Here is a 26,837-nt window from a genome sequence, read left to right as displayed (position 1 = left end):
ATTTTAATAACTTTTTGCACCTGCTACTATAATATGTAGTCTTTTGGCACATGTTTACTTGTTCATATCATTTCTTTAACCAAATCAGTAGCTTCAAATTTCATTCCTCACAGGGAGTGTTAGGACATCATCTGTGAAATAACATAACTCTTTCTAATCAGATACTTTCTTAGCATATCCCTTGAGCATACTGTTTTAATAAGTCCAAAAATAAATACACAATGCTCTTCTAAAGTTAAACAGAAAATTATCACCCCAAAACACTCACTCCTCCTTACCTATAATATCAGTGACTAATGAAGCAACCATAGTCTTTTTCTAAAAACCTTTAGATTGCCTTTATCAAAATTCAAATGGCAATTATAGTTAGCAGTTACTTAAAAATTTTTTTGAAACAGCCTTTCTACTGAAAATTTAATAAAATATTTTCAGGAATTATTAACACTTGTAACATATTCATAACAGAATATGCTACAAGCTTCCTTACAGAGATATCAATTTCTGAAAGTGAAAGTATTACAAATGTACATCATGAAGAAAGCAATGATGGTGGTGCTTGTCTCATATTTAGTCTTAATCATTGTGCTTGACATTTCCCTCTCATGTCATCTTTCCACTTTTTTTTTTAATTTTATTTTATAGAGAACCCATCCAAGAGAGGTTGGTCGACCTCTCCATATACTAATTACACATCTTCCCTGACAACATTCTTTCTCAGAAAACCTGCCCAGGTGGGTAGGTACAAACTTTCGCATAATCTTCCTCTTCTCCCCCCACCTCCCAAAAAAAACAATATGGCAACATTAAAGCCCTTCTTAACAGAGGCTTTTTTTTCTCAGCTAAACTCTCCTTTGTTCTACCCTGTATCTGCCCAGTGATTACGATGCCAAAAAAAATTAACAAAATCATTCTTCCAATACTTGCATCCCTCTCAACATACAGATCCTAGTAATGCTTGTTTTATTACAACTCAAAAAAGATCCAGAACTTAAAATTGTATTCTCTGCGCTTTTGCTCTTATCTGCTTTCCTAAGGATTAGTTGCAAGAACAAGAAACCTTGTTCTTGCAAGTAATCTTATTAGCAGCAGTACACTTAAAAAACTAACCTGCTCTAAATAAATATATGGCTGTCAAAATTCTCAATATGTGGGAAACATTACCTCTTAGACCAACAGCCCAAGCTAGCTACCAGCAACCATGCCTCTTCTGGTCTAACATCTTCCACTTGTTTATAACTTTTTTTTAATATTATACCCTAGATAATGTCTATAGACAATATTAAACCTGTTTAATTATTTCTTTATGCTGGTTTATTTGTTAAAACTGAGTGAGAACTGCATAAACCAGTTATAAAAATTTCTGATGTCAATCATAAAAGACACCATTAAAAAAAAAAGAATAGTAATGATGCAGATTGGGGGGGGGGGGGGGAGATCCTAACAAAAAAAAAAAAAAAAAACTACCAAAAATACAAACTAAAAAATCACAAGAAAAGCTCATGCAAAAAAAAAAAAAAGAAGAACAACAACATCCAGTAGCTTTAAAAGTAATATGCCTGCACCACACTGTACATGCATCAAAACCCAAACTGTTATTGCTAAAAAAACTGTCTCATTATCCACCTCAACTATCCAAGCTACACTGTACGTTACTTTTGTAAGAAATAGGGTATATGTGCATTTTTCAGAGATTGCTAGTCTAGAAACTTCTCTCTTTATGATCTGTTCTGGTTCAAATTTCCTTGACACTTGTTTCATATATTTCCTCTTTACCACTCTCCAAATTCTGATAACTGACTTATTTCATTATTTATCTTTGACGGCTGATTTTATGCAAATTACCCAACAGTGAAATCATGTTCCTTGGAGACTTCAATATGCATAACTCAAATTGGCTTCTATTCCTTATCTCCATTGATCAAACTAAAAGAAATATTGAAGTATTTGCTGTTAGTAATGATCAACTATTAAAAACTGTCCATCTACCCACTAGATAATGTATTTTCTCCAAACCCTAGATATTTTTCCTAATCAACTCTGCCATGCATGTCGAATGTTAGTTTTTTCCTCTTGATAACTCAATTCATAACCTGATTCAAGTTTTTACTGAATTGCCTTCATGCAGCCAGGTCTTTTGGTGCTACAATGTACCAAAAGAGATGATTTACTGATTTCTACCCCTTATTTCTATGGTCTCATTATTTCTGCCATCCTGTTCCAGACACCAGCTTTAACTGAATAATCCTTACTAGAATGAAGGCTTTCAACCATCATGCCCCCTATCCAAATCTTGGTTATTGCAAGAAGTGTACCGAATCTATCCTCAATAAAAACTCAGCATATGCTGCAACCAATAGCACCTACACAAACAATGCATCAACAAATCCACATAAACTTTGAGGAAAGGAGGGGGGAAGCAAATACAAAACTTCTCTTTTTGATTGCAAAAAGGGGCTGGTTAACCAGCTCTCTCCTTCAAAATACACTGTATATATGTCAGTTTTTTATTATACTTTGAAGACCTATTATTATCTATTTAATATATATTACACATTCAATCTAAGTTATATTTCTAATACATAAATTATACAATATTTGCTTTTTTTCCTCTTTATGGCAATTCCACTTCCTGTGAGATATTAATTTGCTAACTCTGCATTTTGAGTATGCCCTTGTAAGAAAAACAAAGCATTAAGTCCATGGTGGCTGAGACAAGTTCAACAATGCAGTTTTCATTTGTTTTTTTTCTTACTGACAGTCAAGTATCACTGGTCCTTTATATCCCATCCTTTTTCCACCATTTAGCAGATTCCACTATTATGAACATTTCAAAACATATCCAATATCCACGATATATTTTATAAATAACCTTCAAATTTGTGAAACATTTGTCACACAATTCAAATAAAACCTTTGATGCAACAGGTCACTAATTGACTACATCTTCACACACTTTATATCTTCCTTTTTGAGATGTAATGACTGACTCAGCATTCATCTTATGTGATGAATGATGCAATGCCAAAATTCATCCCCCCCCCACCTCCTCCATCATCACCAGTGCTTACGCTGCACATGTTCCAAACTTAAATGCAACATGCATAACTATTTGAAATTTGTCAGCAACCATCATGCTGACTTTTTGTGTAAAGTGCATGCGCTACATGAAATGTGAGGAATACTAAGTAGAATGGCTGGCTGGCTATGCTGAACCATCTAACAAGATATTTTGCACTGGCAGCGAGTGATCCATCACGTTTGAAGTGCTTACAGCACAGTTTAACTTAGCAAGAAAGAACATTTATTCTACATATAGGAACCATCTGCTGATATTCAAGACCACAAAAATTGCATTCTAGTATTTTCAAAATTTTGCAGGAATGGAAAGAATGTATGGTAATCCCATTGCACAAGGTGGTGCAAAGACCGACTATCAACCAATCAGTATCTCAGGAGTGGTGGTGAAGATTTTGGAAATATTGGTTAGGGCTTGCACTCAGAAATGGAGGTGAGATGAATCTCTACTTTTCAATGAACAGCAGGGGGGTTTACTAAGGGAAGTCATGTTTAAGCAACTTGCTCACATTCTATAATAATGTTACCATTGAACTAGGCAAGGGGAACAGATACACCATGATACTTTTAGATTTTGCTAAGGCTTCTGAGAGAATTCAGCATAGAATACTGTTGCATAAATTGGAGAATATGGGTTGGGAAAATAAAATATTAGTATGGATAAGAGAGGATGGCTGGCTGACAGATAACAAATAATGGTATACAGGGAATGCGAGTCTGCAAGATTTAAGGTAACTAGTGGTGTACTACAAGGATCAGTCCTTGGTCCACTGTTATTCAATCTGTACATTAATGATATTAGGAAGGATTTGAAGGCAACATATGCATCTTCAGCTAATGATGCAAAGATAGATAGGGTAATCAAAACGCTGCTAATATGCAGTACTTGCAGAATGATTTGAATAGGCTGGAATTGCGAGCATGGGAAAAATGGATGCAAGTTCAATGTCAGTAAATGCAAAGTCATGCACTTTGGTGTGATTAGATATCCAATGTTGTATTATATGGTGGGATTATGTTAGAAGAAACTGATCAGGCTAGGGATCTTGGCATGTTAGATAGGAAGTTGAAGTTCAGGGGCCATGTAGCAAAGATTGCAAATACAACCCAAAAGATAATTGCAATGCTGAAACAAACTTTCACATTTAAAGATAAGGATGTTATTTTGTCTCTTTACAAGACCTTGATAAGACTTCACTTGGACTATTGTGCACAGGTTGGTCTCCTTGTTTCCATTGTGATTCTGATACAGTGGAAAGGGTGCAAAGGAAAGTGTTAAAAATGATATCAGGATTGTGGAATACTGATTATGAAGACAGATTGAGAATTTGTAGACTGCAGACACTGGCAAACAGGAAAAAGAGGAGTGATATGATTGAGACAAACTTCTGAAAGGGTCATACAGGATTTCAGTTGATGGAAATTTTCATTTTCGTTCTCAGCTTCCAAGGAACGAATGCCACTAAGAAGGGGATGAGGGCTAGATTTTTCTCTCATAGGCTAGTGCGTGATTGGAATGGATTGCCATTGGATGTTGTGTGTGTAAGCAGTGTGAATGAATTCAAGAATAAGTATGATAGCTGGTGTGTGTAGTATGTGGCCACTCTCAATGAGTCTCCGTAGAGGTCTATCTTAATAATAATAATAATAATAAAAACACTGTTGTTCTAGTGCAAACATGTGCATAAACTATTATTTGGAATGAACTAATAGCTAATAGAAGTTTTTCCATCTGTTGAAAAGAAGTTTTACTTTATCTCTATGTATTCTGGTAGTTGAGTCAATTACAATACAACAAACTGAATTACTAAAAATTTTGCAGTCACAACTTTAATGATAGAATAAGAACCAATTCCACATGACCACCTACATCCCCAAAACACATGGCATACCCTAGTCAACAAAAATAACATTCCATTTTGACAATCAATGGAACAAACATTCAAACCTACTTGCTAACTAAGCTGGAATCCTCTGTTACCTAAGGTGTCATCCCATTCCAGTTGGCAAAATACATTTCAAATATGTATTTTACTAACAAAATTAAGGATATGACACTGACATTTTAGCCATTTCTGATGTTGTCCTCTATAAGATCATTGGCATGCTTTTATATTTCTGCAGACCAACTTTCTGTCACAAATTACAACCCTCTGGTTATTTAGCCTCAACAGAATACACTTACACAATAAACACCTTTGACCATGACTGAAGTCAATTACAGCCTGGGAATTTTATTGTATAGTGCAGGCCCATTTAGAACAAGATGATTAATTTCTGTATTCTCTGTACTAGCCGCTTTGAGTTTTTTCTCTTCCTTTCCCTGTACTAGCCAGTGAGTTTTTCTCATACTTTCTGTATTCTGCAGATTGCTAAAGGCAACAAGAGATTCTACCATACACAAAAGTCTATTACAACAAGCAGGAGTTTTTTTTAAGCATGGTGGGAGTAAACATAGGATGTACTTTGGCAGCATTTTCATATCAACTGACAAAACTATTCCAGATTAGAGGGGTAACTGGAATGTTAAACATTTAATCTTATCAAGTTCATAAGTATGAAACATCCTGCACCAAAACCTGGTTCGAGCGGAAATTCAAGGAAGCATGTGAAATGCTCAAACATGATCCGAATCTGAATAAAAATGATGGTCTAACCATTCCAAGAATGTGGAGGACCCATCTGCAACCTTCATAGCAACCACGAAGACTTGGTAAAGTGTTTTTTTTTTTTTTTTTCCCCTGAACATTCAATAGCAACCTGTACTGTACAAATCCAGAAGATAATCATAGTATAACAATATAAACTGCATAATTCCAGAAGAATCCTAGTATGCGAGGACGTTAGCAGTTTATTGTAGGTTTGTTTGTTTTTTATTACTAGAGGGCAGGCTAAGAAAAAAGATTAGTTAACAACGTAGATGTAATTTACCTGTATAGAGTGCAACAGCATGTAGCTTGGTTCTTGTACACATGTATCCTTCTGATGATGACCTCAATGCAGGGGTCGAAACGTCAAGTTATTATTTTATTATTAATCAGTAAAATAATCTTTTCAACATGTGTGTTTTGTGTCCCTAAATTTGTAAATATGAATGCTGATCACTGTGTAACCTTAAAAGAAAGAATCACATGTTACAGATTCTGATTTGCATTTAGTGTTCAATTTATTAAACAGCACATGCACTAATCATGATGCCGAGTGTCTCTAAGCTCTTCAAAATTCAGGATGTTCAATAGCAGTGATAAAATTGCCTATGCAACTTTTTGTAGAAAGATGTCAGCTGTATAGAATAGTCAACATTTTGTGAAACATTACTAATGTCAGATGAAGTTCATTTCTGCATTATAGATTACATAACCCTTGAACAGACATTTTACTCCAGAAATGTGACAGCAGTGCATATTGTTTGCACTAATTAGCCTATTTCTTTAAGGATCCTCTGGTGAGAAAACTATTTCATCTGATTAATAATGCTAAAATGGAGTAAACATTTCTTGAACACAAATTAGAGACTGGATATGGACAGAGTTGCCCTTTGGCATCTACTGCTTGTACTTCTTGCAAATGAAAGCAACAAAATTTTGAGTTCCTCTTGACAATGGTGTAAGTTTCATATTTTTGTGTCTATCAGTTCCTTAACAATATATGGAATTGCTTTCCCTCTTTGGCTGTGTGTGTGAGAGAGAGAGAGAGAGAGAGACTGAACTAAAATTACTATTGCTTAAAATGGCTGTCACGTCCATCCATCAAATCTTTATGTAATCAAGGAATGCTAGCTAGCTCCAGCTGGTACAGAAACCAGCGAGTTTCTGTATTAAATTTAATGGCTTAGACTGCAAAATCAGAGTTTATGAATAAACTATTATTAATTGAAGTGACAACTATAAATAAGTACATTGACAGAATATTGATTAAAATTATTATATAACATTCATAATAATGCTCCAAGGTACACTACCAAGAGAGGAAAAAATACATTTAATAAACTTATCAATATTTTTGCTGGTTTTCTATCCAGCATCATTAGAGCACAATTTAACTGTGATGGGAACACAGCACTGAACTAAATAATTGTGGAAAGTAATTCAAATTTGAAGTGAAATATTAAATGTAATTTTTCTCTCTTGGTGTTATTTATACCATGGAAAACCATTATTATGAGCAATCAACACTTAAGCCTTTCAAGTACATATTATTATATAACGGGTTTTCAGATAAATATACAAAGAATCAGGGTTATCAAAATTTGGCTGATATAGAAAGTCCTCATATGATTGTCAAAATACAATCTTCCAAATTTATAAAGACTGTGATTAAAAAGGGTCATATAATACATCACAATCCTTATAAATTTACAAGATTTAAAGAATCATGTGAGGACTTTCTGCACCAGTGAAACCTTCAATAATACTGATTCTACATCTGCGTCTCACTTTTTGGGAAGTAGTTATTCAAAAAGAGTGATACATAGTAAATTTCACTTTCTTTCACTGTAATTAGTTATTAACATATGTCACTTTCGTCAAAGCATATATTTTTTATATGATTCAAAAACTATTACATTAATGTTTACCTTGTCCTTTACCTTGTAAATATGGCTGGTATAATACTACAGAAATATTAACTAATTTTTCAGTATACCTAATCTGATAATTTAATACAGCACGTTTCAAAAATATGCAAGTTTAAAATTTCATTCTAATAAATTTTAATATTTTCACTTCTAAAAAAGCAAAATTTCATATAACTTTTTTTCTTTTGTATCTTATAATCTAAAATTTATATCAGATTATAATATAATCTATAATATAATTTTATGATGTACTAAAACTTTAATACAATTCAGTATTTACAAGCATCTGCAATTTGAGCAAAACAGATATTGTTTCTGCAGTATAGTAAGTAGTAGCAAGTTCTTATTCTTGGCACTATTTATATTTTATGATTACATTAATGCTAAAACTTTAATTTAGTATTCACAAGCATTATACAACCATCTGCAATTTTAGCAAAACAGGTATAATTTGGTTGTTTCTGAAATATAGTAAGTAGTAGTAGCATGTTCTTATTCTTACTTGACATTATTGAATGCCATGTAACAATAAATGAATGGTCCCTGTGTTAGTTTGCACAAAAATAAAAATATAGCCTGAAACTACACACTGTAAGATAATTAAAAAAAGGTAGTTATGTGATGTTAATAGACAGTTTGTGATATTAATATGACAAAATCCTCTTTTCTTTAATTATTAAGTTTTAGAAAATTATGCAGACAGATCAGAGAATAATGGTGAGGATGTTAGTAAAGGAATCCAGCAGATTAATCCCCACAATTTTTCACATAAACACACATTATTATATTGATAAGTTATGAGGGAGGAATGCTGACCTCCTTTGTAGCAGATGAATTAGGAGCAGATGTTACAGAGAGGTTCCTGACGACATCTTCACTTATCTGGTTGCCACAGGCCTGCTCCACAACTACTAAATATATAGGTAAGATACCAAGGAAAAACAAGAAAAAATATATTATAAGACCTGGATTTTTCAAGATTCATTGATTTCCACAATTATAACAGTCTGGGAGATAAATATTACATTTATCTAGATATGTCTTAATTTTAGAACTTCAGTGTTTTAAACTTTATACATGTATATATTTTGATTATATTGAATTAATCATTTTTTTTTCTATTTTTTTAACTTAATTCTGTGCTTTTTTCCCCCCATTTATTACCATTTCAGATTTTGAAATAATCTGCATTATGAAATAACTAGTTCAACTTATTCTGTGTAAAAGAATAACAATATTTTCTGATAAATCAATACATCAATGTAAACTAAACTTTTTTTTTTAATTTTGTGTGAGAACTAATTTCTTACAAAAAGATTGAACTTATAGTGCAAAAAGGTGATTTTCACAATGTCTGATATATATATATATATATATATATATATATGAGACAGTCCTGCGTGAACAGGAGGCCCAAAATTGGGTTGAATTAATATTACTTTTGAAATGTGACAGACTAGTTTACTACACGAGATGCGAAAAGAGTATTCCGCAGTGTGATAAACCCGTGCAATGTTAGTATAACAGTAAAGCTGATATCTGATCAAAACTTTGAATGACTAATCAATAATGCCAAAACCAAACTGACCAAAAAGAAGGAATACTACAGAACAAAATCCACAATGTCATATTCAAGAAGAGAATAATTGTCAATAAAGTAAAAATCTAGAACTCATTAACCGGTGTTCAGCATAAACCTAGCTTGTCCTTTACCAGGTGTAACAATTGACCATCTTTAAAAAATTTTTCTTTCATTTTCAAGTAATGCTTGTATGATTGAGACACTTAATAGTGAAATTCTTCTATAGTTCTCACATTTAGTTTTACTTTTCTTATTGTAGATTAAATTAGGATGTAGAATTAGTAAAGAAAACTTTTTTCCACCAAATCTGTCACAATCCATTGCTTTGGTTAATCTTCACCTGCAGCGGAGATTAGCAGTTTTCTACAAAACAAGCTCCGAAGCAATCATTTATTACTGGTTTTGAGGGAAACTTGTGCCATAGTATTATAAATTATTAAAATCTATTAAACACAAAGAAAAGTATTATTTATTAAATACACTGCCAAATCAAATATTGCAGTTTGAAATTAAGAAAACTAATCATCGGTGGTTTAAACAACAGTTTTTACAAGGTAGAATGGGAACGATTTATTCAAAATAGTACGAGCCACATGATGTTAAATCACTAATAGTGTTTTCACTGAAGAAAAGGTTATTTTACACCTTTAATCATAAAAGTGTAAAATAAATTGCATAAACAATATTGCATATGACAATATCATTATTAGCCTTAAAAATAAAATAAAAAATAAATTAATGTGTTATGTGGATCAAGCTTACCCAAAAACAGAAGGTCCTAAGAATCCATCTGGATACTATATCTGTCTAATGATCTGTTTAGTATGATATTGTAAACTAAGTTTTTGTATGATAATATAAATTATATAATTATTTATGCAATTTATTTTACACTATTATGATCAACCTTTTCTTCAGTGAAAGCAAAATGCTATTAGCGATTTAATATCACGCAGCTCATACTATTTTGAATAAATCAATTGTTTGCATTCTACCTTGTTAATTTCAAACTGAAATTGCCAGTATATTTAATAAATACTTTTCTACACATACTTTTACGTGTAGATAATTTACAATCATTTATTCATTTTGTTCAGCATAATCAGGAGTACAAAATAATTGCTTTTGTTTTTTTTTTCCTTTTTTTTTTTTAAATCCCTTTTACCAAAAATTTAATCCTCTTGAAATATTTTAAATTCCTCTATGTAAAATTCAGTCAGTCACCAAATTAATTATTTTTGAAGACTACAAAATTAAGTTGACGTAATTATGGTTTTAATATCATTGACCATGTCACAAAATCATTAAATCTATGCCTAGAAGAGGGGAAAATACCAGAAAACTGGAAAAATGCTACGTTGATAGTGTTATTTAAAAAGGGGGACAAAGAAGTAAAGAACTATAGATCAATTAGTATTCTCTCCAATCTGTACAAAATTCTCACAAAAGTAATAACAAATAGGTTAACCCCTCTTCTAGACTCAAATCAACCAGTAGAACAAGCAGGATTCCGTAAGGCTTTAACATAATTGATCATATTCATGCAGTAAAACAAATAATAGAAAAAGCAGAAGAAAACCAATTGCCTCTCTGTTTAGCCTTCATTGATTATGAAATATGAAAAACATTCGATTCTATCAAAACTAATGCAATAATCAAAGCACTCTAGAATCAAGGAGTTCCTGGAGAACATATGGACCTCCTCCAGGAAATATACCACACTGCAACAGCAACGTAGCAATAAAATATCAATTGAAAAAGGTGTCCGGCAAGGAGACTATCACGCAAAATATTTACAGCAGTCCTTCAAGATATATTTAATAATATAAACTGGACAAACCTTAGTATAAAAATTAATAACAGAAACTTAACACACCTAAGATATGCAGATGATATAATTTTTGCAAACACTCCAGAAGAGTGTTTGCAAAATATAATAATAGAAGACCTATATCATGAAAGCAGAAAAGTCAGTCTAAAAATAAACAGAGAAAAAACTAAAATCATGTTTAATCATCTTTTGTAACACCAAAAACATAATAATAGAAAACAAATTTCTTGGAAAGAGTCTCTTCATATATACTTAGGTCATCTCATTAATCTAAACTGTGGACTCCAAAAGGAAATAAATAGGAGAGTTCAACTTGCCTGGGGGTGCATTCAGAAAATTGAAAAGCATTTTTCAAAACAATGATGTCCCACTCTGTTTAAAAAGGAAGACATTTAACTAGTGTATACTTCCGGTCATCACATATGGTTCTGAAACTTGGTCGCTAACAAAAGTACTGGCAAATAAACTAACAACAACTCAAAGAAAATGGAGAGGTTGATGCTAGGCATCACATTAAAAGATAAGAAGCCAGACATCTATCCAGGAGAGAAGATAAGCGATGGCCTACTATACTAACGAAATGGATTCCAAAAGAAGGGAAACGAGGCCAAAGATGTCCTAAAAGAAGGTGGAGTGATGATCTGTCAAAATTTGTTGGAAAAAATTTGTCCACTATTGCCAAGAACACAGAAAGGTGGAAAGAACTGGAGGAGGCCTTTGTCCAGCAGTGGACAGAAAATGGCTGAAAAGAAGAAGAACTATGGCTTTATGCAGAATATACAGATACACATAAAAATAATTTATAGAGAATCTAATTACAGTCAGGGTAAACAAAAGCTATTTCTTTCTAATGAATTTTTAATATTGAGATGTTAAAACTCCGTTCAACATAGTCTTGTACACCTATATGAACAGTTTGGTTGATGCCTCTGGGCCATATAAATTTAATCAGCTGGCTTATTGTCTGAAATGCATAAAATTACAATGGTATAATTTTAAGTGAAACTTTATAAAATGTCACTCATAAACAAGCCCTAATTGTCTGGATCAGCAAACCAGGGTGAACAGTGAAAATTTAGAAAAAGCAAACTGCAAATGAAGTGAAGACAGGCTATGCTATATGGGTGTTTATGGCTGAAGCAACTGAGACTATCAGTATAATACAACTCCAATTCCTTTTGGGCTCAATATGCTGATAAAGTGTTTGCCATCTGGCCAGACTTAGCAGAATTTATACTTACCTTTCTAACCAAGATTAACAGCCTACATCCACATATCAATTTCACTATTGAAAAAGAAAAGGATGGACAATTAGCCTTCATGGATCCTTCTTTCCTGTACTCATTCTGAAATACATGCTACTTCACCATAAACCTACCTTCAGAGGCTGTTACACATGGCAATCAGTTCATCATCCATCTCAAAAAATAGGCATCTTCAAATCTTTGTTCAACAGAGCATGTGTTATCTGCTCCAATTCTCCAAGAAGAATTGAGCACCACGCAATGCATCTTGCTACAAATGGTTTCACCTCAAGGAAGTTTGAGGTGAAATCAGTGGTGAAACCATCACCAAAAACCCTGACTGTGGGATAGGGACTTGTACCGCAAGTCCCTATCCCACATATCACAGGCATCTGAGATGATTGCTAACATCCTTTAAAAGATATAATTTAGTCCCTACATTTTTCCCCATCAACAAAATCTCCTCTTGGATACCATCCACAAAAGATAAATAGCCCACTGCTCTCTCTCCCTGGTGTTTATCAAGTTCAATGTGAGTGTCTCTGTTCAGAGTTTAGACAAACAGGATGTTCTGTTGAAAAATGACAAGAACATCAATCTTATATTAGCAATAAACCTGAAAAATCTGGTCTTCTTCAGCATGGAGTGTACACTATAGGTTTCAGTAAGGAAATACCATGAGTAGACATATTACTAACTATTATAATAACAGAATTAACTCGCGTCAATTATCCTTTATTCATAGAATTTTCACCTGAGTATCACTGGCATCATCAGTACAGGTACAAGGCTAATGAAACAATAACTGTTATATTCACAAAGTGCCACCTAAGTAGCTAAGGTTAAATTTCCTAAATTTATTTAATTATTTAGTTATTTAATTATTAAATAATTATTCAATTATAATAATTTAAATTTTTTTTTAAATAATTAAATATATATATATGTGTATACAATTATATGTTAGGAAAGATTTGCTGCTTTATCAAGTACTATCTCCAACAAGGGAGAAAGACAGACCATTGGATCTGTTTAGGTTAGGGGAGTGAAGTAATGTTTCTTTGTATAGCCATTCCATTAGGAACTGAATTTTGTGAATGACTTTTGTCTTGTTCCACTTAACTCTGTGTCTGGTGTTGATGGCATGTTCTGCAATTCCAGACTGTTTGGGTTAGAGGTACTGGACATATGAGTAGACATATTACTAACTATTATAATAACAGAATTAACTCGCGTCAATTATCCTTTATTCATAGAATTTTCACCTGAGTATCACTGGCATCATCAGTACAGGTACAAGGCTAATGAAACAATAACTGTTATATTCACAAAGTGCCACCTAAGTAGCTAAGGTTAAATTTCCTAAATTTATTTAATTATTTAGTTATTTAATTATTAAATAATTATTCAATTATAATAATTTAAATTTTTTTTTAAATAATTAAATATATATATATGTGTATACAATTATATGTTAGGAAAGATTTGCTGCTTTATCAAGTACTATCTCCAACAAGGGAGAAAGACAGACCATTGGATCTGTTTAGGTTAGGGGAGTGAAGTAATGTTTCTTTGTATAGCCATTCCATTAGGAACTGAATTTTGTGAATGACTTTTGTCTTGTTCCACTTAACTCTGTGTCTGGTGTTGATGGCATGTTCTGCAATTCCAGACTGTTTGGGTTAGAGGTACTGGACATATGACTGGTGTTCTTTGTATGTCTAGTACCTCAAACCCAAACAGTCTGGAATTGCAGAACATGCCATCAATACCAGACACAGAGTTAAGTGGAACAAGACAAAAGTCATTCACAAAAGTCGGTTCCTAATGGAACTGCTATACAAAGAAACATTACTTCATTCCCCTAACCTAAACAGATCTGATGGTCTACGTCTTTCCCCCTTGTGGGAGATTAAATAATTAAATTAAAATAATTAAAATAATTTTTTAAAAAATAATAAAAAATTAATTAAATAAATTTAGGAAATTTAACCTTAGCTACTTAGGTGGCGCTTTGTGAATATAACAGTTATTGTTTAATTAGCCTTGTACCTGTACTGATGATGCCTGTGATACTCGGGTGAAAATTCTATGAATAAAGAATGATTGACGTGAGTTAATTCCATTATTATAATAGTTAGGAGTGTACACTGACCATTATATCCTATGGTCCAATACTTGCCTTTTATGTTAGTGCAAGTTTAGGTTTGAGCAGTTATTTAAAAATAGTGCTGAAGAACTTCTCCACTGCCTAAATTTAAATAAGAATGATAATCTCTAATGAAAAGATTTTGGAGAGTCTCATTCTCATAAATGAGAAGCAATAATGTCCCCACATTTTAATTATTATTATTATTATTTATTTTTAATAAAACGCTGTGTCATTTCATTTTCTAATTAAATTTAATTTTATTTCAATTCAATTTTAAATTTGGCCCTAAATTTTAATCTTATTTTATTGTAACCACTCACTAGGTGGCATCTGACACATGGCTCAGCTCTGTAAATAGGATTAACATTCTATGTTGTAGCTTCACCTTCTTGTGATTATGTTGATGAACTAAATATGATAACCAGTTAGTTTCTGGTTGAAATATTTGCAGGAATAAAATGACTATATTCTTGTGAGTACGTGTGTCTACATAGGTGTTTCAAAGAGGTTTTAGTGGGGTCTGATGCTGTTTCCCATCTACTGCACTTCAGCTGGTGAAGACAGGGTGAGAAGGATATTTGATGCATTTATCACTCAGTTGATTATGTGGAGCTGGTACAAAGTGTGACAATTATCCCCGAATGGACTTGTACCATGACCAATTGCTGACAAACTGTCAGAGTATATGCACATGCATGTTTATTGTTTTTGGTGGGAAAAATGAGTGAACAGAATTTAGAACAGTGCATTAATATCAAATTCTGTGAAAAGTCTGACAAGTCTAAATAAACCTCTAGACATGCTAAGAGTGGTTTATGGTGATGCCATGAAAAGGGCTAGTGTATTTGAATGGCAAAGGGCAACCACAAACTCATCATGTGAATGAGTGCATCAATGAGTTCAGTCCAACAGACAAATGTACAGTTAATGGCAGAAAAATTAAATTCAGACAGAGATAATAAACAGTGAGGAAAATTTTAATATGTGATTTGGGAATGAAAAATATTTTCTATAAATTATGCGTGAAGAGCAACAGTGGCTTCATAATTGTTATGATCTTTTTTCACAATTGACTGATTATGATAGCTATTACTGGTGATGAAACTTGATGCTTTCAGTCAACCCTGAAGCAAAGCACCAAAACCTACAATGGAAAACCATCTACAAAAAGACCAAAAGAGCACAAATGTCACAATTGCACATTAAGATATATTTTAATTGTACGGTCATAGTTCACTTTAAATTCATTAAACAAGGACAAACAGGGAATCAACAATACTGTGCAGAAAGCTGACAAGGTTACATGAAGGTGTTCATAAGAAGAGACCTGAACTTTGGCCAAACAACTGGATACCTATCATAATGCCCATGCACTTGATGCAATAACTGTTCACAATTTTCTGGGTGGTTATAAAAAAAAAAAATCAGAAATTGGACCATCCTCCATATTTGTGATTTTTGGCTTCTCTTAAAATTGAAAAGGGCAAGATGTCAAGAAATTACATTCTTGGTTTAATCCTTTATCCAAGTCTCTATATACAAATTGTCCAGACCTAAAGTTACTTCATGTGCAAACTTTGTTTGCTTACACTTGGATAAAGGATTAAACCAAGAATATAATTTCTCGGCATCTCTGATTTGAAGGTGAAGTAATAACTAGGTTAGCAAATAGTGTGCGTGTATTCTTGTAATTTAATTGCCACATCTTGTATATTTTTCTTTTCATTAACGTGTTTCAGATTTTTCTTATTGGTATAGAGAATTGTGAAGTCTCAATTCTCTTAATTGTTAAAGATGTGAGAATATTTTTGAAATATTCAGAAATGAGAGAATTATTATTAGCAATATATACATCTAGGATCATACTTCTGTGCTTAGTTTTTAGTATAGAAAACTAATCACCCATAGGACAAATATTGAAGCTAAGAGACACTCATTTATAATGGTTACAATTTCATCACTACACACACACACACACACACACACACACACACACACACACACACACACACACACACACACACACATTAGTGGCCAAAATTGTGGAAACCTTTTGGAAAAGTGTATTTTTGAGGTTTGATGGCTCATACAACCACTTTTTTTGTGTGTAATACCATAAAATTATACATCAATGGAAAGATAATTTAATCAAGAATGTAATGTAACAAAGTTTGTTCAATTATCTGTATTCTATGAAAATTTATAGCCAAATAACCAGAAAAAGAAGCACTGCTTGCTTAGGTTGATATGAACTAGCTTTCCTTCATTTAAATGTAGCCAATGAGCATGGGTGTTTAAAGAGCCAATCAGGTGTCATCTTGTTTTGGCAATGAGCCAATAAGGTCACAGTAGGATTCAGCTATTGATGTCATGTATTGGAGCTGAGAGGAGGACATTTGTCAGTGTGTTATGTGATTGCTATCAAGTTGGTTGGTTTATTTTGTGTTCTTTCATTTAGTAAACTTGTAAAACGTAACAAAATTAAAGAAAATGGCGCAAAGAGTTGACTGGTCACCCAGAAAGCGATGTAAAATAGTACTATAAAGTGAACAAGGCTATAGTTATGAAGAAATTAGAAGAAAAATTGGTGGAAACTTAACAAAAGGTGCCATTTCTAAATTTTTGAAGAGATATAAGGAGACTCAGTCACTACAAAACCGGACTAGTAAAGGCAGGAAAAGGTGCACAACATCAATTCCTCTATTATCAGCAAGTGATGATAGAAGAATTGAGAGACTGTGCCTACGTGACAGAAGAAAATCATCTGGGTGTATACAAGATGAAATGGCACAATACAATGTGAAGTTGAGTGCAAGGACTGTTTGGCGCAGACTGCAGGAATTTGATCTAAATGCTAGAATTCCACAAAAAAAGCCATTTTTATCTCTCAAACAAAGGTTGAAAAGATTAAACTGGGCTAAAACCCATGTTAACTGGACAGCAGAACATTGGGACAGTGTTATTTGGAGTGATGAGACCAAAATCTCCCTGTTTGGTGGTGATGGCATAAAATACGCAAGGAGAAGATTTGCATCCTGATTGCATTACACCTACCATGAAACACCCACTTAGTGTTATGATCTGGGGGGTTGTATGACATCAAAAGGTGTGGGCAGAATTTGCGTGATTAATGGGAATATAAATGCCCAAAAATACATAAATGAAATACTTGAGCCCAAACTGAAGCCTTCGGCATGTGATCTTTTCCAAGATAATGAAGCGTTTATATTTCAACAGGATTCAGCTAAATGTCATGTTGCTGCTGTGTGCAAAAAGTGGTTTCAAGATAATCATATTCCACTGCTGGAATGGCCTGGGAATAGCCCAGACCTTAACCCAATAGAAAATCTATGGAGCCGACTAAAGAAACTTGTTAGTCAGAAGCAATCCAGCAATAAAACGCAATTAATAGAAGCAATAATTCAATCTTGGTTTCACATTATAACAGCTGCAGAACTAAAAAACTTGGTTCACTCCATGGGAAGGCGTTGTAAGGTCGTAATTAACACTAAAGGTTATCCAACTAAGTATTAACTCACATTGCGAGCATTTTCGTATATCTCATTTTTTCTGTGTGTTTCACTTTTCTTCTTTATAACTGCTGTTCTAATAAAAAATCCTCCACAAAGGTTATTGCATTACATTCTTGATTAAGTTATCTTCCCACTGATATATAATTTTATGGTATTACTCCAAAAAAAAAAAAAAAAGGTGGTGTTATGAGCCATCAAACCTCAGAAATACACTTTTTTCAAAAGGTTTCCATAATTTTGGCCACTAGTGTATATACCAGGGCAGTCTGAAAATTTTGGTGAATGGTCTGATATCTCAATGCCAACATGGGCCAGGTGCACGTGCATGACTATCCAGAGACATGTCGAGAAGCGCCATCTAGCGTGGAGTACATGTGACCGTCAGGGTAAACCCGCTGCGGGCAGTCGAACATAGTCAGTGTGAGAGGTAGGTTCACAGTGCAATGGAGTAACAAGTGAGCATCAAGTTCTGCTACAGATTGGGGAAAATGGCGACGGAGATGCATGAAATGTTGGTGCAAATGTACGGGATGGAAGCCGTGAGTAGAAAATGTGTTTACGACTGGTTCAAGCACTTTTGTGACAGGAAGGAAACGACTGAGGATGAGCTATGTTTGGGTCTGCTGTCGACAAGCAGAACCCCAGACATGATTGAGCGAATGCGACAAATGCTGGCACGAGATCGGTGACTAACTCTTCGATTGCTGGCGGAGGAATTGGGCAATAGCAAGGACACTGTGCACACTATCGTCCGCAAAGATTTGGGTAAGCAGAAGATCTGTTCTCGGTTTGTGCTGCACAAGCTGACAGACTAACAGAAAGCAAAATGGATGGAAACCTCTGGAGATTTCATTACCAGTGTGACCAGGATCCATCCTTTCTGCGAACGATGGTTCGCAGAAAGGATGGATGCTGGAGTGGCATGAAAGGTGCACATTTTCCAGACGTGGCAGCAATCCAAGAACGTGTGACAGTGGTTCTGCAATCAATTCCTAAAGAGGCTTTGCTGACAGTTTCCAGAAGCTTTATGAACATTGTCGAAAGAGTGATGCAAAGGAAGGCGATTGTTTTGTAGGCCAATAAAGGTAATTTGTTTGTTTTCTGATACCATTCACTGAACTTTTTAGATGTACCTCGTGTATATATATATATATATATATATATATATATATATATATATATATATAGCAGAAACCACGACAATTCCATCATTTGAATGAATTAATTGCATCTGGTGGACACCCATTTGGCTTCCAGTTTAGATTGTAAGGTTTTGCTTTAATCAGTCATAATTTGATTCCATCCAGAATGCTTGTGATTTTTTATGTATTTTATGGACAGAGAAGTATAATATAATTATTCACAAAAGGATGTCTCTGAAAGCTTTTCTTTGGATTTTTTTTTTTTAAACTAATGGATATTAATTTAATGAGATCCATTTCAGTATAATTTCTGGAGTAAAGCCATACTCATCAGAAGAGTCTACTGAAAAATCAGACTAAGTCACAACATACAGGGATGGAATTATGAGGTGGGACAACCATATGAGTTAATGCCTCCATATATATATGCATGTTAAGATTTACCTTCGTAGTAATAAGAGGGTGTTCACTACAGTTTTTTTTGTTGTCATCTTCTCTCTGCATGGTGATATGGAAGTGCTTTGGTGTTTTGAATCACTATTTCTTCCTCCTTAAATATACTCAGGAATAAAAATAAGTTCTTTCACCTGCCCCTCCCTCTCCTATCTTCAGTTTCATACACTTCACTGCCTCTTGCCTTGGGCTCATATATGATAGGCTGGATAAGCAAGATTCCATTTCTGGCACTTAAAGATTTGAGATGTGACCTTGTAAGACAGCTCAAACAGGTTGCTTTTAGAGAAGTTCAAGGAGCATCAAATATAAGAATAGTATTCTTGGTTTGGGAACATATAATCATTTCTGTGCATCAGAATGCATCATATGGCTGTCATCTCTTGACCATTCACCACAGAGCAATGTCCTCATTTGGAATATCAAAGACGTCCTGCTCTGTTCTTAATCCTCATTAATAATTTAAAGGAATTTAATGGTGTAATTGGAATTCCTAAAAATGATGCAAGGAAGAATTGCTCTGAATAATTTTTTCAAGTTGTTTCAATAAGGATATCTCTTGAAGTCAGGTTCTCAATAGATTTTTTCCTAAGCCCTTCTGGATGAAGAATGGTGAATTTCTTTTAAAAAAAAAGTTCACTCCTTAAATATATTATTTAGGATAATGGTGTATTAATAAGTTTATCATTACCTGCTTAGTTTTATTACTATTTGATGTTTCAGTGGTTTCTAGACGGCAGATTTTTCAGCATCTCAGTATTTCAAATTTTAGAGTATGAAAGATTCTAACTCAAAAGGAAGAATGATTCAATGATTCACCACCTGAGCTCCCACCCACAATTCATATATGGATGCCCACTATCTGGCAAGCAATAACTGTAATAGAAATGGGATGTTAAGGCTACCTCAGACACTAAACCAGACCATAGGGACGTACAGCAAACAGTATTGATCCATAGTGACAATTCGACTAGCTACTAATCCTGACAAGGCCAAATGTTCTTGCCGTAGCAATTATGTGCGCCACAAGGGCACCAAATATGCAATACTTGTAATTTACTGAAATTTAAGGATTTAAGAAATTTCTAGAAAATAATTTGCCATGCTGCAATATCTGTTCCATGAATATTTCTAAAGATATTAGAAAGATAAAGTTATTTCTGAATCTATAAATCACTGATATAATGTAAATAAGTACCTCCATCTGATGCATCAACTATAGTTTCCCTCGTGACTGATGTTGATGTTGACACACATGTAACTTTTGTTACTGTTTCTTGTTTTTTTACAACTCTAGATTCTTCTTTCTTTTCTATAACCACAGTGGCCTCTTCTGTGCTCAATGAACTGAAAGATTAATAGCTGATATGTTATTTTTAATTAAGATGGAAAGAAACAATCACAATCTTATATATCAAAAAATAAAAATTATGAAAGTAATCTAAATATCCAATTTTATTTATTTCAAGGGCAACAGTGATGCTCTAATAGTATACAAGTACAAGGGGTGGTCTGGAACGTTCTAGGCCTAACAATGAAAAAACAAATTTAGGATTTCAAAATTATTTCTATTTTTTAACATAATCTCCCTCAAGATTAATACCTTTATTCCAGCGATGCTCCAGAGCCATTATCCTGTCCCTATAGTGGCTCTCAGTAAGATCTGCAAAATACCCCTCTATAGCTGCAATCGCCTCTTGATTCGAACAAAAATGCTGACCAGCAAGGAAGAGTTTTAGTTTTTGGAAGAGATAGAAGTCTGAGGGAGCCAAATCTGGGGGAATAGGGTGGATGTTCCAACAGTTCATAGTACAGATCCCTTAATTATGGGCAGGTGCATTGTCCTGATGAAAGATGTTTTTTTTTCTTCTGCAAATCGGGTCTTTTCTCATAATTTTTTTTGTCTAGTCTAGTTAAAAGATCGGAATAATATTCCCCGGCTATTGTTTTACCCTTTTCAAGATAACTGATAAACAAAATGCCTTTAGCATCCCAAAACACCAATGCCGTAACCTTTCCTGCTGATGGAACCAACTGTCTTCTTTGGCATTGAACAACCAGCTTCTGTCCACTGTTTTGACTGCTGTTTGGATTCTGGTATGTAATGGTGAATCCAAGTCTCATCCATAGTAATAAATTGATAAACAAATTCAGTTTTATTCTTGTTAAAACGCTCCAAGCACTGTTCAGAGATTTTCATGGGAGTGCATTTTTGATCTGCTGTGAGAAAGCACGGCACCCATCTTGCGCAAAGCTTTCTCATTTGCAATTCTTCATGCAAAATATACCCTACATGTTCTTTTGAAATGCCTATAGTCTCAGCAATTTCATGCACTTTGACTCGCCAGTCATCCAATACCATATCATGCACTTGATCAATGATTTCTGGTGTTGTTACTCTTTTTTGGACGTCCTTCACGTGGATCATCTTCAAGGCTGGTAACGCCACGTTTAAACTCGGCAGCCCATTTCTTTTACAAAAAATTTTATAACTGCACGACACTCAATTTTATCCATTTCAAGGGATACAGACAATGCTCTTGCTTCAGACAGCTATAAAACAAACTACTTGATAGAATGACTTGCAATTTCACATGGATGCTTATGACAGATGTGCCAACTTAGAAAAAAAAATCTTGCCGATAGTGTTGCTATCTATGGTCAAGGCTGAGAACTTTTCAGACCACACTCGTATATAAAAATAGGAAACATTCAAAGAATGAAAAATTACTCTAAGGAAGTATACAATGAATTATTGAAATAGGAATGGTAGAAAAATGCTACACTTGATTATGAAAAGTAGGCTGTCTTATGTGCATTTTTAAAGTTCTAAATCCCAATCTGACAGAACTTTTTCTATCAGTAGCTTAGAAACCATAAATCTATACAAAGTATAATTAGATAGAATGTATTTTAATGCATATCCTGCTTAAAGCATGAAATTTTGATACCTCTGAATATGGAAATACAAGACATTTATAAATAAATAAATCAAAGTACAAAGGAAAGCAGCATTAAATTTGATATTAAAATTGAAGATGCTAATCTCAGTTTTTTACTTTGAAGATGATATATTTTCTCCTTGTCCAACTGTGTCATGCAGACTACACACAAGAACATACAAAAAAATAAAAACTTGCAGGTAATTTATGTCTGTACACAAATGATAGAAGTGTCAGAAACGACAGGGATGCAGTTTGTTGCCTGGTCAATATGTTATCACCGCACACTGTAGCCAGAAGAAGACATACTAACTAGTATCAAGTGTAAAGGAAACAGTCAAAGAAATGGATTCACGGATAAGCTCTACTTTGCAATGAACAGCATGAGATTACCATACACTCTTTCCATCCTGTGGAAGGAAAGGTCATGTTTGAGCAATATGTACACATTCTATAATAATGTTATCATTCAGTTAAACAAAATGAATGGATATACCATGATACTTTTGGATTTTGCTAAGGCTTTTGATAGAATGCAGCATACTATTATTATTGCACAGGCACTGCTATGGAGTACTAAGACTCATCATGGGAAATCCAAACTACCAATCAACACAATATCTATTGTACCTCTCTTTGAAACCATTAACACACAAAGCACTTACAACTGACTCAGACAACCCATTCCATTCATTCACTACTCTATCATCTGTTCATTGGACATCAACAGATGCCACTCAGATGCTTAGCAATGTGCCACACCAGTCATTGCCATGTGGTCCTGTTGTATGCTTTTCTGGAGGCTTCAACTCTCTGAAGGTCAGTCACTCTAGACACACCATGCATCGCATTCATCACTCTCCAAGTGAAAAATTTAGTCCTCACACCCTTGCTAACCACACTCTCACCCAACTCCCAGTGATGACCTCTTCATCTCCCCCATCTAGCCAAGTGTTGAAACATTTCCCTTGCATCAATCCTATAAAAAAAATCTTTTTTGTCCTATTTTGCCTATCAACTAACTTTTGCAATCCACAAATCCTCAATCTACTCTGTTAGGGAGCATTCCACAGACCACTCATCACCTTGGTCACTCGCCTCTGGATCCTCTCTACCACTTCCTCATCCCCAAGAAACCCAGCTGACCATACCTGAGAGCAGTAATGTGGTCCAGATGTGGTCGTATCAAAGCTTTATAAAGAAAATGATAACTCCCTTATCTGTTAGTATGTTCTTCAATAACCAAATAATTCTGTGAGCTACCCTGGCTACTTTAGCAATATGCCTTTTAGACGTCAGCTCTCTATCTACTATTACCCCCAAATCTCTGGCATCAAAAATTCCCTGGAGTACAGTTCCCTCAATGTGGTACGCAGCTTGTAATCTTTGTATTCTAAAATGCATAACTTTACACTTTTCCACATTAAATCTGCATCCATTATGTTTTGTCCATACCGACAGCCTATTCAAATCATTCTGTAAGCTCTCTATATCACCTTGATTAACTATTACCTTACCCAACTTTGTATCATCAGCAAAAAAACTGAATATCTCTCTTCAAATTATTTCCTACATCATTTATGTACAAATTAAACAGCAGTGGTCCAAGCACAAAACCCTGTGACATAGCACATCTGACTTCTAATGGATTCTTCTCCATATACTACTTTTTTGGTATCTGTCCATGAGCTACCCTTTTATCCATATCACCAGTTTCATATCCATCCCCATTTGTTGCAATTTGCATAAGAGTTCTATGTGGTATTCTGTCAAATGGCTTTGCAAAACCAACAGTATCATTGTGTAGCCATTCCCTTTATCCAACTCAGCTGTCACCCTATCATGAAAAGTTAATATATTACTCAGGCATGACCTACAATTCACAATGCTGCCCCTCAAAGTATCATATTCTTATCTACCCATTCATGAATTTTCTTAATGAGCAACTTTCCAATATTTTTATCATCACTCCTGAAATACTGATTGTCTAAAATTTGCTACCACAGACTTAATTATTTATGCATATCTTACACATATAAAAAAGAAATTATTTTTGCCCTTCTTCCACTCTCTTTTTGGAAAAGTTCCAAAGCTGAGACTTAACAGCCTGGTCAACGGCATTGTCAGTTACCTTGCACATTCTCTTAAAATGTGAACCGATATCCCATCCAATTCTGCAGCTATTGGAAGTTTATTTTCCACTTGGTTAGACTATAATAAGTTTAGTTTAATCCTTTACCCAAGTGTAGGCAAACAAAGCTTGTATCTGAAGTAGTTCAGGACTGAGGCAACTTGTAGCAAAGGTGGACCGAGCTCTCATCACTCCTTGTCTCAGTATCTCCCATAATGCAAAGCACATCTCCTTGCGGACATGTATAATGCTATGTCTTAAGGCAAGGGACACTACCCAGACCAGTTTCGACCTTTATTAAGGTCTTGTCAGTGGGAGGCAGATCCAGAAGTGGTGATACTAAGGCAGAAGAAATGGAGAGGTCATATTTACTTATATGAGTTGCCAAAAGGTGTAACACCTTATTAATTTACTCTGGATTTAGAGAAAGATGTTGGAAGTTTATTTTCCACTTGGTTAGACTATAATAAATTTAGTTTAATCCTTTACCCAAGTGTAGGCAAACAAAGTTTGCACCTTAAGTAGTTCAGGACTGAGGCAACTCGTAGCAAAGGTGGACCAAACTCTCATCACTCCTTGTCTCAGTATCTCCCATAATGCAAAGCACATCTCCTTGCGGACATGTATAATGCTATGCATTAAAGAAAGGGCCACTACCAGACCAGTTTCGACCTTTATTAAGGTCTTGTCAGTGGGAGGCAGATCCAGAAGTGGTGATACTAAGGCAGAAGAAATGGAGAGGTCATATTTACTTATATGAGTTGCCAAAAGGTGTAACACCTTATTAATTTACTCTGGATTTAGAGAAAGATGTTGGAAGTTTATTTTCCACTTGGTTAGACTATAATAAATTTAGTTTAATCCTTTACCCAAGTGTAGGCAAACAAAGTTTGCACCTTAAGTAGTTCAGGACTGAGGCAACTCGTAGCAAAGGTGGACCAAACTCTCATCACTCCTTGTCTCAGTATCTCCCATAATGCAAAGCACATCTCCTTGCGGACATGTATAATGCTATGCATTAAAGAAAGGGCCACTACCAGACCAGTTTCGACCTTTATTGAGGTCTCGTCAGTGGGAGGCAGACCCAGAAGTGGTGATAGTAAGGCAGAAGCAATGGAGAGGGAGACAAGGAGTGATGAGAGCTTGGTCCACCTTTGCTATGAGATGCCTCAGTCCTGAACTACTTCAGGTGCAAACTTTGTTTGCCTACACTTGGGTAAAGGATTAAACTAAATTTATTACAATTCCACAGCTGTATTTGTATTCAGATACTGCAATATCCTAAAGTAACACCAAATCATCGACCTCTGTTCTTACATCGGTTTTTGTCACAATATCTTCACTTGGATGATTTACCCTTGCTAAATTATTGCTCAGAAGCTCAAGAATTTTGTCTGCCTCTGTTACTCTCTACTATCTGCACTCATTGAAGTTATCCTTCAATAGTCGTTGTTCCTCTTACTTGCCACATAACGAAAAAACTCTTATGGATTTCCTTTTGCCTGCTTGGCTAATTTCTTCTCATAATCTGACTTCCTTACCATGCTAGTCACCTATCTCCTTATATACCCTCCACAACATTTTTTTTTTTTTTACTAGCTAATGCTTAATGATACTACTTCTCCATCTAACTCCTACCCAATTTTTCCTCCTGACCTTAGGTATACAGTGTGAGATATTGCTTCCTTCAGATAATTCTTGCCTGAAAACATCTCCACATGCACTGTGAACATCCTTCCCTTGCAGAACTTTATGCTATGCTGCTGGTTCAAGCTCCCCTCCTAAGTGTATCATAATTACCTGCCTTATAATTCCACATATGCCTTTTCTTAACAGAAATTTCCACATTTTGTTACCTCCCAAGTCAGGACCACATGATCACTTTCTCTAATTGGAGGCAATACAGCCACCTCAGTTATGGAAAGGTCTTTTGGCCTTATAAGATCCAACACTTTCATATCCTGAGTCCTCTCCATTACATTCTGCTTCAAGTAATTATCTCTCAGTTAGTGTATTAATTCCATTTCCTTACTGCCATGTGATCTTTCCTTCTTCCAATCTATGTCTCTGAAGTTGAAGTCCACCATAATAATTACTCGACTTACACTCATTGTACTAATCTCCTGATGCATATCTCCCACATTATTCCTGGCACTCCTGCCCTATAGCAGCAACT

The 26,837-nt window shown here is 34.5% G+C and overlaps 1 protein-coding gene across 4 annotated transcripts in view; it reads right to left on the bottom strand.

Moving 5' to 3' along the window:
* The window catches only part of l(2)gl (LLGL domain-containing protein l(2)gl), a 437,582-nt gene that overhangs the window by 886 nt on the left and 409,859 nt on the right, over positions 1 to 26,837 (bottom strand). For 2 of the 4 annotated variants that reach the window (XM_090407678.1, XM_090407677.1), the window contains exons 24-25: positions 20,787 to 20,935; positions 8,468 to 8,562 (exon numbers count right to left, since the gene is read on the bottom strand). In XM_090407678.1, coding sequence (XP_090263804.1) covers positions 8,468 to 8,562; positions 20,787 to 20,935 — 244 coding nt within the window. The remainder of the gene's footprint in view (positions 1 to 8,467; positions 8,563 to 20,786; positions 20,936 to 26,837) is intronic. The other 2 variants (XM_090407680.1, XM_090407681.1) reach the window with 2 other exon arrangements.

Source organism: Typopeltis vanoorti, chromosome 17 (genome assembly GCF_054136105.1).
Source record: "Typopeltis vanoorti isolate ZY-2024b chromosome 17, IOZ_Tvanoo_1.0, whole genome shotgun sequence".
Classification (NCBI taxonomy): Eukaryota; Metazoa; Arthropoda; class Arachnida; order Uropygi; family Thelyphonidae; genus Typopeltis; species Typopeltis vanoorti.
The sequence above is the reverse complement of the archived record's forward strand: the minus strand, read 5'-3'. Positions and strand labels throughout refer to the sequence as shown.